Source organism: Pomacea canaliculata, linkage group LG14, assembly GCF_003073045.1.
Source record: "Pomacea canaliculata isolate SZHN2017 linkage group LG14, ASM307304v1, whole genome shotgun sequence".
Taxonomy (NCBI): Eukaryota; Metazoa; Mollusca; class Gastropoda; order Architaenioglossa; family Ampullariidae; genus Pomacea; species Pomacea canaliculata.
Window position 1 is genome coordinate 6,468,253 of NC_037603.1, and position 17,207 is coordinate 6,485,459.

The window sequence follows — 17,207 nt, forward strand, 5'->3', positions numbered from 1 at the left end:
GACACACCCTTCAGTCAGATTTATTTCAAATGAATGAACATGTTTTTATATGTGGATGACTGAACTGAACTCACGAGCAAGATCTTTTGTTCATCTTACATTTTTGAGGCTTATTTTAAAGCCCTAAAAATCTTAATTAGTCGTGTGTTTGTATGTTTTGTATCTGTCGAACTTAATTATCATTTGTTTGTATGGAAGTTAAAAATCAGGATTGCTAAGGTTTTCTAAACAGTAATTTAATATAACCAATATCGTACTTGACAATTCTATTCATTCCTTTACTTTTAACGGAAATTAAATGTATGTAACTCGTTAGCCGTCCTGTAAAACACACGAAGGAAAATGTGTTAGTAATACCGGGACAATTAAAAGGCAACAACAATCGTCCTGCTGCACTTTTGAAAGACCGTATATTACTGTCGTTTTATCATAAACAGCAGACCTTACTGTACTCAGTGTCTGTACAATAGGACAGTAATACCCGGCTGATGACAGGGAGCGGTGCTTTATGATGAACAGCGGGATGTTGACTGGCTCATTGTCTTGTTCCAACAAGGGTTTGTGGTGGACACAAGTGTTTTATTACTTGTATATAGTGGCTGCCAGTAATGATGATATACCACTACATCTACTGTTGAACACTAAAACAAAAAGGAATAAAGCCTTTTCAATCTGACTGTTTATGTTAGAGTTCTGAAATTCATGGCAGTCAAAATATAATTAAAAGCAGGAGCTATAAATGCTGCAGGTTCTGGTAACCGACCTCGGACTTCAGCACCGACCTGAAGGTTATCTACTAACATCGTTGTCGTCTTCGAAGAAAGATGAAGGCCAGTGTCTATGTCATCCTTGCGCTCTTGACCGTGGGTCTGGTGACAGGAAATCTTGGGCAAAAAGGTAAATGTCCATAATTTTAGAAGTTTTTATCTAATTGTGCTTAACACAAATTAAAAACAGAAAACTTACAAATGGTATTCTAATGAGGAACAACTTTTGTTCTGTATGCTTTGGTGGAGCAAAGTACAGATACAGCGCATATTTCCTCGCGCTGAAGCCTAGTTATGTAAAGGTTTGTTGTGGATAAGTATTTGTGATTATGTTCATATTTACATTTTTGTTGTAAATCAGTCGATTAATTCAGAAACCATAATAATTTGTCTGTACTGTGTCAAAGAACGTGTTTGAGAGCCACTCCGTCTGATAAAATGATTGATAATAATGTGATTATTTCAGACGAGGTTCCTGGAGTGGTGTCAGAGCAGGAACAGTTGGGCAGCGAGCAGCAGGCATCACAGGAAGCAGCTGAGGCGTCAGGCCCTGGAAAACGTCTTTGGATCCCGAGTCCCTTTAAGACAACTGGGTAGACAACTCGCAAGCAAAGCTTCTTCCTTTGAGTCGACGTCTGGACCTTGTCTAATGGTGACGTCACCATATAAGCGAAATAAATAACTACTTCTGAATAAGCTATATTAGCGGTTTGAAAAATTTCTAGTTCTGTAAGCTTGTTCTCTATGTGTGAACGATGATTGATGTTTTCCTGTGTAGCATGTAGTTGTAGTTGTAGTACATAACCTAGCGGGACTACCTGACTACCAGAGAATTACACGTTCGCTCAACAACACATCGTAGGTGTCAGCAGTCAAGCACGCATTCACAATAATATCATGTGAGTATTTTAAACAACACATGTCAGGTGAGCTTTCATTTAAAGGAGAGATGACAAACAAAAGAAGTAATTTTATTCGTAAATAAAAAAAAACAAAACAACAGAATATTGTCTTTGCAGGTACATTTAAAATAATAGTGATACCATTAAAAATTATTCTTACTTAACAGGATAAACTGAGAATGATATGTTATATTGTCTTTCTGAAATTAATAATATTATTCGCTAATACTCCTTTGCTATTGATGTTACTACAATTATTTCAGTATTGTCATTTTGACTGATCCTTTAATCAAGGATGTTAGAACTTCGTAGATCCGTATTGTCAAAAAGTATTGATGAATATTTATGAAGTTTGTAAGGTTTCCGCTAACATAAAAGAAGAAACATGCGCGTGTTGAACAACACAGACTTTAAGTTTGCTAAACATAAGTAACACTTAAAATACAGCACAGAGGGTGATACCACAAGGACACTATGTAACTACATGTTCTTCCTTTCCTCTCTGTCTCAAATCTTACCTGTCAGGTGACCAGTCACTACCCGGGTTACACGAAGCAGAGCAGTACGTGCAATACTCAACACTAGAGAGACCTGACATAAACAGATGTTATTCTGGGAAATGTATAAAACCGGCTCTCAACCTGAGTTCTCCGTCGGTGACTTGTCCTCACACAGTCTTTCACAGAGTCCGTCTGACACTCTACTCAGATTCTCAAGTGTCCAGCGCCGCCCTTTCGCCGATGAATGACGAGCACTTCACACGTGACCTGCACGCGCTGACCTCACGCATTTCCCCGAATTTACGTTGATACACTTAAAAAATCCTACTCAAAAGCATAATATAAATTGAGAGTATAACCTCTTTAACTCAGACCTTTTAGAAGTTCACACGAGCACCACTTGCATCCGCACACCGTCCAGAACACATAACGGTCTTTGTGACAAGAATGTCTTCTTCACGTGAAGTGAGGTGAACCTTCTACCTTTACAAAAAGATCGCCGCCATTACACTTCCAGACAGATCCTACTGTCCACACCTGACACAACATCTCAAGTCTCTAAACCAGGTGACCGCATGTCTTTAACGGTCTTGGGTCCAGCAGACTTTGAGCACAGACATCTTCATCCTACGTCAACATTACAACAGACAAAAAAAAATTCAGATACAACCGATCCTGTCCTTCTTCGTCTAGCCCATAATTTGGACCCATGAAGATGTTGATGATGACGACGATTACTTAATAAAATTGTTTTAAAGCTTTCTTTCATTTTATAAACCGTTATTTTCATAGGTAATGATGTTTGTTGTAGCTGAGATCACGACATCGTGCATACATGATATAAAGCATATATCAGTCCTTTAAACATACTTAGTTTTACGATGCTCGAGGAGCTACATACGTAAAGGAAATAAACAAAATTAAGTACAATCTGCATTTTTACACACATTCCCGTGAGACCATTTGATTTTCAAACAAAACATTTCAGTTAAGTCGTTTTAATTTTCCTTGGTGTTACAGCTATCAATGGTTTTCATATATTTATCTTAGTTCTTGAAAGGCGGCAATTTAGGAGAAATTGTTCGTCGTTGAGATTTGGTTTTTCTATTTTTCTGAGGATTGGCGGTGTTTTCTGAAGAAGCGCTGTTGTAGAGAAACAGGAAGTTATCCTGGAGTCTGCGCACTTCCGGGATCTGCACCACGTGAGACAGAGAGACATCAGGAGACCCCAACACAGACATTGCTAATGAGCAATTACGAGTTTTATCAGACACAACTACCAGGACATACCACAGAAGGTCGACCACAGAGTTAATTGCATCCTAATAATTAACATTATTTTTAAAATCACAAACGACAGATTTACATCTGGAGAATTCACAGTTACATCATGTGACAATCGAACTCAAGTTGTAATCATCGGTGAAAGTCAGGAGACGCCAAAGGGTTGATGTTCAAGAAACATTTGCGTGACAAACCAACAAACAAAAACAGAGAACAATAAAAAGATGTTGATGACATCCTATTTATCAAAGTAGTGTAAACACTTCGATGTCTGATGGGAGCACTATCAGGCTCGAAAAAAACAACAACAGAGGTATAAACTGACGATTTAGAAAAAGAATTGAATGTGGAATTCCACGATATCTCTCCCGTCTCTCGTGTGTGTGTTTTAGGGGGTCAGTGGGTATATTACAGGTGACAGTAAGGGAGATAAGCCAGATAAGGGTCACATGGGTGCAGGAGCGCTGATGCTTAAAGCTAAATAGCTGATAAATAAATAAACTAATAAATATTGCCCCTGCCTGTCTAATCACCCTCATTAGATAACCCCGCTACAACCTTCTAGTATTCAGAGCCAGAAGCAAACGTCGCTTACCTGATACATCAGAATGTTCTGCACCAAGTCATCACAAGAAATCTCTAAATGCTCGGGATTCCAATTACTACACTGGTTAGCCAGATGAGAGCACTCGTCCTTAGAATTGCGACATTTACAATTGTCCACACATTGCTGTATCAAGTATTGTCCCTGTCGGAGGGGCGGTAAGAGTCCTCGGCTGACTATCTTCGGCGGCGTCTTCCTCCTGATGTAGGCCGAGGCTGGTTCGTGAGGATATTGGGATTCCAGTGGTAGCTGGTTTCGTTTGAGCTGCAGTAAGGTCCTCTTCCAAGGGTTAACAGCTTAAAAAACGACATTGTTTCTTCAGAATCACAAGCTTAAAAAGAAGACTGGGTTACGTGATGAGTGGAATGTCACTGAGTACCACAAATAAGGATACGGAATGGCAATGAGTTTGAAAACAGACAGCAAGCAGGCAAAAGAGTCCAAGTAACCAGATAGTAACAGGAAAGTTGTTTTGGGTAACAGCATTGAAAATTCTACAGTTAACATTTTCTGAGTATGGTTTGCTACAATGCCTTTCAAAAAAAATTCCCTTTTGGAAAAAATCTTAACAACGATTAGGAAGACGATACTCGTTTTGTGCAAACTAACGGTATATTATGCGCTTACTTCCACTTTTAGTGGACTTTAAAAAACGAGAAAAAGATAGTGGTCAGCATGGTATGGCATGACAAATATAATAGAAAGAAAAACTACAGAATACAACAAAAAGACGACAAATACAATACAAACATCCTCTACAAAGGTAAGGTGCAACATCTCCTTACAAACGTCTTATACCAAGTTTTGAGAAGTATGAGAATAAAATTGTTCCCGTAAAATTAATTGTGCGTGTGAGTGTCAAGACATCGCATGTTAGATCGTGTTATAGACGAGTTTAAAGTTTAAAGTCAAAACATGCCAATGTGAAATGTAAAAACTTTGAAAGGCAAGTCTTTTAGGTTTACTGACCAACTTTAGGATAAATGGGATCCTCTCGTTTTCTTGGTGAAGGCGACTTGTAGAGATGAGTGACACGTAAGGTGTTCTTCGGCTCATTTCTGTGTAGACGGGAACCAGTCAGGGCAAGTATAAACTGATGACTGTAGCCAAGGTTGCGGACAAGTTCGCGTATCTCGTCAATGTAAAGATGACTGGTGTCATCAAGCAAAGTTCTGGCAGCCGATGGTCTTGCTTTGGGCATAGTTTTCTTACCTTTGCCCCCATGGACACTTGGGAGCTTCACGCCATATTGCTGCTCTCGATTGTACTCAGAAGGGTCAATCTGGTCACAGGAGCTAGGGATCGTCGATGACGTCTGCACCGTACTATGTTCAGGTTCAGAGGTTGGTTCTTCGAGAGAACTTGTGAGTTCTTTTAAAACCTGACTTTCTATCTGGCGTCTAAAGCTCGAGAGTGAGTTGGACATCTCGATCCTCCCGCACACGTGCTCCTCGGTGTCTAGAATACAGGTTTCGCCTACACTTTGCCTCGGGGACTGTTGGGATGCTTCGGCACCTTCATGTTCTTTTCTGTGCCGTGATGCTTCAACGATACTTTCTCTTTGGTCTAATGTGGTTTCACTTTTCCTTGGGAAAGTCTGAGACTCCTCAATACTTGTATCGGATCTTATGCGGGTTAAGGTTTCATCTTGGAAACTTTGTGAAACAACAGTATATTGGTCTCCTCTTTGATCTGATGGCGTTTCACTGACACGTCTTGGGAAACCCTTTGGAACATCGGTGTCTACATCTTCTCTTTCATGTGGTAGTATTTCACGTGGACTATTACTCCAGGAACCTGAGGGTTGAGTATCTATGCCATCTCCTTTTCCTGTTGAGGTTTCGTCTAGAACTTCCAATGATACACCTTTCAACACATTGGAATCTTTTGATTCTTGTCGCTGTGTTGACGATGCCGAACTTTCTTTTTCTCCTTTGGTGTCGCCTTCCATTTCTTTGTCTTTTTCTTCAATGTCACTGGGACTTTCGGTCCCAGTTTCGGACCAAGGCATCTCTATGTACTGCTCGGCGTATTTTTCGTTTGACAATGCAACTTGATCCAACTCTTTGTTCCCTTCATCTTCGCCTTCACCCTTTCCCTCGATCATATGCTTCACTCTTCCCTCGTCTTCAGTTTCATATTCAGACTCGCCCTTAAATTTGTCTTCTTCACTTTTGATGTAAACCTCAGCTTCGTCATCGATCTTGCTCTCTCGATCTACTTCTCCTTTATAGCCGGGAATATCCTCGCTTTCCTCCTCTCCTTTGCCCTTAATCTCAGCCTCAGCCTCACTTTCGTCTTCACATTTCTCTTTGTCGATCAATTCGATCTCTTTTTCGATCTCACTTTTGAGACTGACTTTACTATCAGCATCACATTCGACGGGGATTGAATCCTCTTCTTGATTTTTCATCTTAACTTCGACATCTACCTCCTCCTCGACTTCGCTTCTAACCTCACCTTCGACTTCAACATCGTCTTGAACCTTACATTTTTTCTCCTCCTTATTCTCTTCGAACTCTCCCCCTTGGACGCTGTGGCCACTAATGCCCAATTTAATTTCAGATGCACCATTTGCCACTTGTCTGGCATCATCATCAATCTCGAACTCGCCTGAATCCTCGACTACAACGGTCAGATTGCTCACAACCTTCTTTCCTACTTCATGAATATATTCGAGCATTTCGTTTACCTCGTTCTGGATTTTGTCTTCAATCTCAGATTTCACTTCTATTTCTTCATCCACTTCGTTTTCTTCGTCAAATTTCATTTCGATGTCGTCTTTAACTTTCTGAGGTTCGCCCTCATAAACAAACACATCTTTGGCTTCAGTTTCGGTTTCACATTTTTCCTTCACGTCATCCTGGAATTTATCTTCCACCTCAGATGTTATCTCTCCTTCTGCTGCAACGTTGCGTTCATCATCACTCTTATTTTCTTGATTTTCTTTACCTTGGATATCGCTTTCAGTCTCAATCTCGTCTTCTGCTGCAGCTGTTCCTTCCTCATCTTTTACTTCAGCTCTTCCTTCCTCTGCATCCTTAGTTTCGAAATTTCTTTCACCTCCTCTTGGATATTGCTCCCAGTCTCAATCTCATCTTTTACTTCAGCTCTTCCTTCCTCTGCATCCTTAGTTTCGAGATCTTGAATTACTTCATCCTCAATGCCTTCAACCTCAGATTTTATCTCCGTTTCTTCTTCAATTCTTGTTTCATCTTCACCCTTTATTTCGAGGTCTTTCAATCTGAGTTTCACGTGAATTTTGGTCCAAATCTCAATTTCGTCTTCCACTTCAGTTCTTGCTTCCTCTGCATCCTTATTTTCAAGGTCTTCTATTTCTTCATCCTCAGATTTTATCTTCATTTCTTCTTCAGGTCTGGTTTCATCTTTAGCCTTATTTTCGAGGTCTTCTTTCACTTCATCTTGGATTTCGCTCTCAGTCTCAATATCGTTTTCTGCTTCAGCTCTTCCTTCTTCTGTGTCCTTTATTTCAAAGTCCTTTATTATTTCATCCATCATTTTGTCTGCTGTTTCGCTTTCAAATTTACCGTCTTCCTCGCTATGGATCTCACCTTCGCCCGTGTCCTCAATTTTTTCTTGGACGTCATCTTTGACATCCTCCCATGGTTCAGCCTCATTCTTTTCCTCGTTGAAAACTTTGAACTCATGCTGTTTATTTTTGCCTTCTTGATCACTCTCCATCATCTATTAGACCTTTGATATTGACTTCTAGTTCATCACCGAATAACTTCTGAAGATTCTCGTCAGTGTCGAACTCAACCTCCTTGCTTTTGTTTTTACCCACTTCCTCATCATTGTCTTGCCAATCGGAAGCTTCTTCAGTTTCGAACTCTAACTTGCCCTCAGCCTGTTCCTCAATTTCATCTTGGAATTCACCTTCCATGTAAAAAAAAGACATAGGACGAGAGTCAATGTCTGGCAGAATTATTGAGTAAATAATAACATTTCGACAGTTTAATAGGATTCCCGAAAGGACAATACGATGGCAAGGAGAATTAAATGCTTGGATTTTGATGTGTTGACATCTTGGCTGCACTTGAAGTGATGTGTAACATCAGTAACGACTGTTCAGGCAACACGACAATGACAGATGATGTGTTTAGTGGACTTCATACGTAAAGTGCATTACAGACAGACGCAGTTACTCATACACAGAGGAGCAGCCACACTCACACACACACACACACACTTCCACTATTGTTTATAAAATATGTCAGCCGTGGTCGAGGTTAAAGTCTCATCAGACCTTTACTCTTTGACGTCACGCAACTCGGACTACTGCACGCCGTCTCCTCGACCTCTTGCCTAGTGTCCTCCTGGTAAATCTGCAAGACAAGACATGCAGTGCAGTACGTCGTAATGACAAAACATTCTAGAAGCCACCCGTTTACCGAATCCCCCCCCGTAACGACGACGTCAAAGTCAAGTAAACGTCACCTGTAGAGTCATAAGACTTGCTGACCATGCAGTTCCACATTAACGTATGTTATTATGAGGGGCTAGGTTCTACTGGATGGTTAATGCGAAGCATCCATCAAAGCCGATGTTTAGTATCATCTAGCGACCTAGTGACCCGTCGTGCACCCGGCCCCTGACCACACTATCCTTACTTCAATGTTATATTACCCTCTACCCATACTCCTCTTTGATGACGCCACCTTGCCATCCTGTCTTACAGTACTTTTCCTGCTGCTCTTACCTCTTCTGTCGTTTCTATCGAGCACGGGGCTATCCTATCCTCAAGTCCATCTTTCTCTTTCATGAGATTCTCGACCTGCCCAGAAATACAGGAGACAGGTTGGAAACTTGACTCACGTGTCTTTATTTAAAGTTGTCTTATGTATTTCTACATCGCAAAGATTGAGATTTTAGAGATTACAATATCGTCTTTTATACTGATTCGCAATCATATGTTAAAAATTTTTTTTTAATCTTGGAAGGAGGGAGGGTAAATTCCAACAGAAATGAAAATGTTAAGTACAAAAATAATGTCAACAATCTTTATTATCACCTACCGATGACTGATGACTCTCATCCGTTTTCTTTCTGGTAAATACCAAGCAAACAAAAAAATTTTGTGATGTGACAGTTTTTGTTATTTGTCAGTCAAGTCAGTGATTCATCACGTGTCAGTCATAATTATAATGAGTGTCAAGTCTCAGACATGTCAATCGACCGAAAGATATCAGCTTTAGCTATGATGACGATTGTTAGTCAAGCGTGAGTCTTTTCAGTCATCAGTCAAGTGTCGGTAGCTTGTGAGTCATTAAATTTTATATAGTTTCTATTAAATAGCTTCAATTAAACATCCATCTTGTGAAAGGCTAGCGTTCTACTGTAGAAAAATAGAATATTCTTTACATTTAATAAGAGGGAGTGGACTTGTCTGTACTTTTCTGGCTTTGATATCTGTCACAGCCCTATACACTGCTCATGATAAACTGCAGTTTAGCCTGAATCTCAGACCTAAGTGGTAAACTTACTCTTCTACTTCTTCTTCCGGCCTCATCATCATCTTGGCCGGGTCCCTGACGCTGGCTGTGACGGAGCTGATCTCTACAGACAATTGTGAATAGAAAGGTTGAGAAATAGAAACTAGTCAACGGTCTTGCTAGTCTTCTACAAGCAGACAAAATACTTTATAATCTAATATTTTAAGCAGGTTGGAAATACGTCTATTGTATGATCTTGTACAGGGTCTCCCTCGAGGAAGGTAACGGTTCAGTCTTCTGAACAGACTTACATTGTCGTACATTCACCAAGATATTTTGAAGCCATTAACGGGTTAGTACCAGGGGTAGTGGTTGTGTTGATGATTGTAATTAAGCCAAAGGTCATTTCCTAGCCTTTTCAAGCCGTAAGAGAGTATGTTATTATAGATCTTACATTTCTCGGGGCCAGCTTACCTGTATGACTGGTCCTTTCCCCAGCTGCCTGACTACTCTGCTTTCGGCGCCATCTACCTAAATATATTCAAGACAATTAGTTGAGACCTCTAGAGATACCTTCCAACTCCAGGAAACCTTTTAAATATATATATATATATATATATATATTTTAACCATCACTTTTGTACATATCCACCTTCCTGTATGTTTACTACAAATTATTCTCATAATACTTAATTACTTCTTTTACTTAGTTAACTTTTTCTCCGTAAAGGGAGAGGGCTGAATGGGAAAAAGCCTTTTCTTGCTTATTTTACCTCTCGTTAATAAAGTATTGTCATTGTCATTGTCATTGTCACCTTGCCCGACGCTCTGTGGAGTCAGGTACCCATTCTTAACAGTTGGGACATAATAGATATTAACCGGCCTTATCTTTACTTAGGTATAATTCTTTGTGACTAATTTAAGTTTTTACCATATGATAAGACCAACCTGTTGTTTGCATTATTTGTTACAAATGTCTTCATTAACAAAAGACGATAAGTTGCTAATAAGTCCATTTGTTCTACCAAATCTGTCTTGGAAAGCGTTATGTGAACGTACACTGACATACACAAGCATACGCATACAGAAACTCGCGCACACATACCCACACGCACACAAACACATTGATAGCGGAGAAAGAAGACTATCAGACAGCACACACACACACAACATCACAAACACGCACGTTAAAGTGACGTCATGCTTAATGAAACAAGAAAACACTACGCACCTGTAAACAAACAACTTACATTTTTCACAATGGTCTTCATCTTCAGCAGTTTTACTGAAAGCATCATATTTCAGCTTTTAAGATACTTTGCGAGACCATAACTGTCCTAACAGCTCATCCTGGCTCTCCTACCCTCAATATTTTTCATCTTAGTCTAAAATCTCAAACTAAAGACGCAGACAAGAAGGGAGTTACACGAACAAACTTGCAAACAGCAAAAACTACTTGTGTCGCGATGAATGTTTTCACAGTCTCTGTCAGATGAATGGACTGTATATCTTGCCACTGCTATGACATATTAATGACATGCCACGGTTGGCTGCCTTGTGTGTTGTCTGTTAATCATAAACTGAAATATATTATGACTTCAACAAGTTCTGTTACTACCTGTGGTTACTACTCTATTTGATTATCACTCTGCAAATGAATAGGTTACCAATCACACTGTCGCTTTGATTTTTCAGCTGGACCTCGGGGGTTTTGATAGTCTCCATCGCTGAGTTGATCCACCTGATTCTGTCCAACATGTCTAAAATTTCCAGGTACATGAAGTTTTGTCTGAAGCACAAGTGCAGTAAAAAAAACTTATTTAAATCCTCTGAAATGTATGAACGTTCATATACGTAAAGTTTATAGGAAAATATCTCGAGCATGGTTGGAGTTCTGCAAGTATTTATCACATTTATTTATCGCCACCTCGTCATTATTAGTCATTGGTTTAAAGCAGATAGTCGTGCAACAAAGAATATTGTTCTTGTCTAGGAGTTGAAAGAACGGATGGATGGATGGATGGAGTTTTATGTGTTCGCGTTAAGACTAGGAGTGTAACTGAATGTCAATGTCTCAGGTGTGACATGAGGTGAAGTCCCCAGACAAAATTCCTCACCTCATTTCCTCCTCTGCTCCTTCTGTCACGTTACCATTGGGGCCAGCCACCCTCGGCTGAAATAAGGAGAGACCACCGTCGTCACTTTTATATTAATATAATTACATGTTCACAACATGTGGCTAGTGTTCTAAGTACACGGGATGCCGCACTTCAGGTAGTTGAAAAGAGTGCGTCAAGGAAACATACAAAAATGTAGACAGTTATGATAAATCTTAGCGTTCTTTGATGCGCCAAATACTCACAGAACCGGAATGGTCATCCGTGATCCACTGAAATTTTAAAACAGGCAAATAATTAATAATTTACCAAATTATGGCCGTAACAGACTTGTAGAGGTCAAATTTAAAACGATACAGGGTCCTTAGCTTAAATATTATTTTTTAGAAATCATTTATTCATTTCTTCCCCCACCCGCGTTCTCTACACTAATAAGAAAATAATAATGACAACCGTAAACATTCTCTACACCTGATTTTATAAGTACTATGTCGTGTTTGACAGTTTTATTTCAAAAGGGCATACAGCACGTCTCTGTATTAAAAAATATCGTATAGTTAAAATCTCATTCACTCAATCGTTTATAAATTACTAGAAGACTTAACGAACTTTGGCACATGACTCTAGAAAATATTGAAAAAATGGATAGCTGCAATTGTTTATCAGGGTATGTACAGTATGCAATGGCAAACTCGTGACTTACATTTTGTTCCAAAGCATCCCTGAAAATGGGAATCATACTCGAGTAGCTGTTAATGACGTTTGTGAGATTCTTGCAAGCTAATGAACAAGAGCAAAACAAATGTTTTAGTCATGCGCACACACAATTCTACCAAACAAGAATAAATAAGCCAGTCAAACTGAAACAACATTGAAAAATGGATGCAAATACATTTTATGACAAAGAAACTTCAGTCAACATCAATCTGCGATATTTTGCAGCAGCTTAAAATCACTTTGAGCATCACCTGCTCCTGTTGCACACAGAGGACGGGCAACCCTGATGGAAGACCATACTTAGTTTGCTTTTATTGCAGGGAAACCAGACAAAGCTGCTGCTGGCCAAGATCACATTATAGACTCCAAACAAAACTGTTTGTGACTTTAAAAACTTTCCTGTCATTTATTTTGCCTTTAATGATGATTTCGCTGCTCTTCTCCTAATTTTTCACCTTGAAGAAGATAGAAGAATTTCACGACCAATGCTAGTGAGTAATGACAGCAAATGGCATAGGGTTTCAAGAGAGAAAAGTCAGGTGTCCATTAGTCTTGACAATCCATTCCTCAAATAAGCATAATAGCTGAACTATGTTCCTGATAAACACAATTTTTCAATCCTGCTATAAAAGTTTTTGAGACAACAATAAAAATACTGTTGTAAGAGAGAAAGAAATTTTTGTGGTAGGATGACATGCCTTGGTTTGGAAGCTGGTGATGGTGGGTGGTGTGTCGACGCGTTTGTTTTCTTGTTTGCGTATCAAAGAACCTGCAAAATCCTCGACTTGTCCTTTGTGTTTAGGAACAGTCAATAATGAAAAAGAGTTGAGCTTTGAAAAGATTTTTTGTAGGTTTGAGGGACGAAATTCCATTTTTTGTTTTCTTCATGGCCTTTCTTAAACTCTTTATGCTGTTGAAATGCTGTTGGAGTCATCAGTCGTGTCCTTACTATATACTAGAATTATTTAACTTCCAAGTATATTAAAATAATTTTTCTAATGTTTAGGTAAAGATAATATCTTTGCAAGATACACGACTAAAATGATTACCAGAAGACGAGATCAACAACACAGACGTCAGGATTGTACATGAATATGTTCATGTTGTGAAGATGTCAGCCAATGGTAGAGTTGGAAACATGTAAATCATACATAAACATAGTTTTGACCTCTTTCTTTCCGTGGGGCAGAAGAAGAAGAAGAAGAAGAAGAAGAAGAAGAAGATGATGATGATGATGATGACGACGACGACGACGACGACGACGACGATGATGATGAGGATGAAGACGATGATTTACCTTCTTGAGGTGCATGTCGATGTCCAACATGTCTTCCATGACTACCTGCGTGCTGACATCAGTGCTCTTGACCTTGTCTTGTGACTGACTTCCGAAAGGTGGCGCCACCCCGCGCTGCAAGTCCTCCCCTAGGACGGCCCGGGTACCGTCGCTATCGCTCTTGTTGACGTCCTCCCGCGAAGGAACCCCAGCTTCCACCTCCTTCATGATGCCATCGGAGGTCATCTTGATCCCGGAGCTGGTGCTTCCTTATCTCGCAGCTTAGTATGGTTACGAGTCTCTGTCACGTGACTGAGAAAGAATTATTGTAACTGATTTTGAGACTATTTGTATTATTTTAGGGACGATGGTCAGTTGCTGTGGTAAAATTATTGAAAAGAACAGAAATTATAACAAAGTTTTCCCCAAATCCGTCCAAGTTAAATGTTATTACTTTACTTACTATTTAGTATTTAATAAAAAGAATTCTCTGGAATCTACATGACAGACCTGTTTTATTATTTTGAACTTTCTTCACAAACTCATTTAATTTGAAACTGGCTACCACTACACTATTTTGTTACTGTTATCATATTTTATTTGTATTCAGCTACAACTGGGGTTTTCAATAGTCAAACTTTACTGAGACTGTGAAATACTGATGATTAAAACATTTCGGAGTTACTTCTCGGCATGATTTTGAAAACCAGCATTCAGAGTTGCTCACCTGATAACTTGAATCAGAAGGATTGTTGCCGCCTCACCTGGATTCTTTACTCAGTTTGTTCGCCTCTCATTTCACGAGCTTGTAAAGCTGATGGAATAACGACAGGAGAACTGAAATGTTGCTTTCCCCCTTCCTACACAGCGACCATGTTGATACAGCCGTCTGCTGCGTGTGTCGGCTACCGCGACGTCAAAGCTCTCATGACGTCAGGGATATGACGCAATCCCTGAAGGATGACGAAAGCTGCTATAATTAATAACCACAGAATACATCAAAGACGCCGACAGATGGAGTCTATTTCTGGTGTGTGTCTATTTTAAAACTTTTCTTTCACATGGAATAAAAATATTTCTAATTACAAAGTTCATGGAGTTCAGTAGTTAATATTTTCGTAGATGTGCCGCTCCATTCTCCAAATAAAAGGCATGTTCGGGGATCTATGGAGTGGTTCACTATGCCTAAACAATTCATATAAGAGAGATCAGCTCTCTCTTTTTTCTCCGCTTTTTTTTCCTTATCCCCAATATATTCCACTCCATCCTAATCCCCAATGTTCAAATTTACCTGTAGGTAGAAGCACTTTCCCTACAAACGACTCGCGCGCATACACACTCAACTAACTCAAGCAACGCACTCAGAACATAATTCACTTGTCCTCCATCTTCAATAACAACAGTCTATCCACACTACCCCAGGCCTGTCTGAGAACCCGTTCTACAGAAGTGATGGCGGCTCAACTCTTGGCTAATGCTTCGTTGATTGTAGCGAGTGCTCCGATCCTCCATTCCTTGTCACCGCAGCTTTTGTCACGGATGCCGATGACGTCGAGTCTGTTGAAGAGTTCTTTTTATAGATCACTCGCTGGAGGTGCTCGAGTCTGGAACTTTCTGTGATTTGTTTTCCGAAGCCGATGGGAGGAAGAAGTCTGGGAAATGTGTTGACCTTAAGACCCGTCTGCTTGTTCTATTTGATGAGCGCGTGCAGATGTAAACGTTAAATTTATTACATTTCTCGATCAAAGGTCATGGAGACAAGACACGAGACAGTCTGGAGTGACCGCTGGGCATGCCGGGAACTGGTTGCCAATGACGTCAGAGAGGCGATAGTCGTTGAGTTCCTTCTAGAAGAGGGAGCAAAGTGATGAAGATTAGCTACCTTGATGAGAGAAGCATCGTCAGGAAAGCTGATGTACACAGGTCTGTCCTGGTTGTACCACCAATAACATTATAGCCCCCCCTTACCTTTCCCCCCAAATCCCCTTCCTTAGCTCTTCCACAAAAATATCTGCACTCATTATCGAGTGCGTGCAGATTTTCCCTCCTTTGATGATGATGAGGATTAATATTTCTTTGAGCAGTTTGCTTCTGGGTCCTCTTTCATGTGTGGACAAAACAACGCTGGACGGTCTGCCACTCCTCGTACTGCTTTCTTTCTCTTTCTTTCTCTCTCTAGCGGAAGTTGATCGACCAAACACTCCAGCAGCCTCCATCTAGATATAAATATTATTTTAAGAAGTTCCTGGGCTTGTTGCTTTAGTCGATCCACTCCCTTGAAGCTAACACATCTTTACCACTTGCGCAAGTTGTCAAAACTTAGGTTGTAGTAGCTTGGATAGTCAGCTGGGCTAGTTATCTGGGTTGGTCAGCTAGACTCCTTAGTTGTATTTAGTTGAGCTAGCCACATGTTTATCAGCGTTTGGGCTAGTCATTCCTGATGTCCTCTTTGTCAAAAGGTGATACTTCTGAAGTGATGATCTTGAACAAAGACGTATCCCTGCAAGCAATATTATGTTCGTGATTCCACGTGAAACTTATTATTTTCATCAGGAATGTAAAGGTTGATGATTTATCACATTTTTCTCCTTGTGAATGGAAACTCTGCGCAGAGTAGCAGTTCACTCTACTCACCATCTCTCCACGACCTAAACACATAAACTGACCGAGTTCGGTAAAATAAAAAACGATGGAGTGCTTTGTGGAACAATCATCGAGATAAGGACAGCTGCTGGGTAAAATAAAAACAACAATAAATTGAGCGATGTAATTCTAGTCGCCAATGTTGTGTTTATCATCTTTATTTAGTTTGTTACAGCTATTACAGACATTACGCCTCATTATCATTTCTGGAGAACAGGCAGATATGAGAAATTATCGATGTTCATAATTACCTTTCTGGGGTAATTAACGGTGCAACCAGCTCCCCCCCACCACCACCACCACCATCACCATTACCAGTTTCTATTCTCCTGACTTTATGTTTTTATTTTTTTGGATGCTTGCTCCTCATCATGCTCGATTTCCAGCCCAATTTCGAAAGAGGTTTTCATCCTCAATCGATAAGTCTGTCCCTTAAAGGACGAAAATGAGGGAAGAAGAGGAACTAGTTTCCATGGCTACTAGTGCATGTTAGGCAGTCAGCTCTCTACATGAATGTTGCTTACACTGAAGTAAGGACAGGGAGGGGTTGGGAAGAACAAAGAGGAGTACGGAAATAGAATGTTCTGGCACGCTCAGTTTTTTTCTTCCCAACAGCAAATAAATCAAGAAGGCCGTGCCCATTAATTCTGGCACGAACTGCCCTTTTTTATGGTAAAGGACATTCAGACACTAGCCTGTGGAGAAATCATCCTCTCCTTCTCTGTCTCTGGCACCAGCATTTTTATTTTAATGTTCCACTTCCCTTCTCCCCTCTATGTCGTTTTATTGGCTATCTATCTTTCTATTTGTCTATCTATCTAATTCCCAGTCCATCTATCTATCTTTCTATTTGTCTATCTATCTAATTCCCAGTCCATGCATGTATTAATGTATATGCCTGTCTGTCAATGTATCAGAGCGTCTGTCAGTGCCAGAGTGTCATC

General features: G+C 40.0%; 3 protein-coding genes across 3 annotated transcripts; all 3 read right to left on the reverse strand.

The window, feature by feature from the left end:
* Positions 1-3,151: 3,151 nt before the first annotated feature.
* LOC112555617 lies at positions 3,152-7,067 on the reverse strand. The gene is made up of 3 exons (XM_025224047.1): positions 5,027-7,067; positions 4,049-4,353; positions 3,152-3,362 (listed from the first exon to the last, which is right to left on the reverse strand). The coding sequence occupies exons 1-3, from the start codon at positions 6,825-6,827 to the stop codon at positions 3,216-3,218; spliced, it is 2,253 nt and encodes a 750-aa protein (XP_025079832.1). The 5' UTR covers positions 6,828-7,067; the 3' UTR covers positions 3,152-3,215.
* Positions 7,068-7,069: 2 nt separating this feature from the next.
* LOC112555565 (tropomyosin-like) lies at positions 7,070-7,576 on the reverse strand. The gene has a single exon (XM_025224000.1). The coding sequence runs from the start codon at positions 7,574-7,576 to the stop codon at positions 7,070-7,072; it is 507 nt and encodes a 168-aa protein (XP_025079785.1).
* Positions 7,577-7,608: 32 nt separating this feature from the next.
* LOC112555618 lies at positions 7,609-11,642 on the reverse strand. Its single transcript, XM_025224048.1, has 9 exons — positions 11,628-11,642; positions 11,178-11,299; positions 10,761-10,795; positions 9,985-10,041; positions 9,562-9,634; positions 9,094-9,124; positions 8,778-8,852; positions 8,325-8,403; positions 7,609-7,954 (listed from the first exon to the last, which is right to left on the reverse strand). The coding sequence occupies exons 5-9, from the start codon at positions 9,591-9,593 to the stop codon at positions 7,749-7,751; spliced, it is 423 nt and encodes a 140-aa protein (XP_025079833.1). The 5' UTR covers positions 9,594-9,634; positions 9,985-10,041; positions 10,761-10,795; positions 11,178-11,299; positions 11,628-11,642; the 3' UTR covers positions 7,609-7,748.
* Positions 11,643-17,207: the final 5,565 nt, after the last annotated feature.

What these genes read in the sequence shown, in the direction of transcription:
- LOC112555617 (XM_025224047.1), bottom strand. Translation starts at nt 6,827, where the DNA reads ATGAAATTTGACGAAGAAAACGAAGTGGATGAAGAAATAGAAGTGAAA. An exon ending in TCCCATTTATCCTAAAGTTG is followed by an intron (nt 4,354 to 5,026) that starts GTCAGTAAACCT and finishes TCGTTTTTTAAG; the next exon opens with CTGTTAACCCTTGGAAGAGG. An exon ending in AGAACATTCTGATGTATCAG is followed by an intron (nt 3,363 to 4,048) that starts GTAAGCGACGTT and finishes CACGTGGTGCAG; the next exon opens with ATCCCGGAAGTGCGCAGACT.
- LOC112555565 (XM_025224000.1), bottom strand. Translation starts at nt 7,576, where the DNA reads ATGATGGATGAAATAATAAAGGACTTTGAAATAAAGGACACAGAAGAA.
- LOC112555618 (XM_025224048.1), bottom strand. Translation starts at nt 9,593, where the DNA reads ATGATGATGAGGCCGGAAGAAGAAGTAGAAGA. An exon ending in ATGAGAGTCATCAGTCATCG is followed by an intron (nt 8,853 to 9,093) that starts GTAGGTGATAAT and finishes ATTTCTGGGCAG; the next exon opens with GTCGAGAATCTCATGAAAGA. An exon ending in CGTGACGTCAAAGAGTAAAG is followed by an intron (nt 7,955 to 8,324) that starts GTCTGATGAGAC and finishes TTTACATGGAAG; the next exon opens with GTGAATTCCAAGATGAAATT.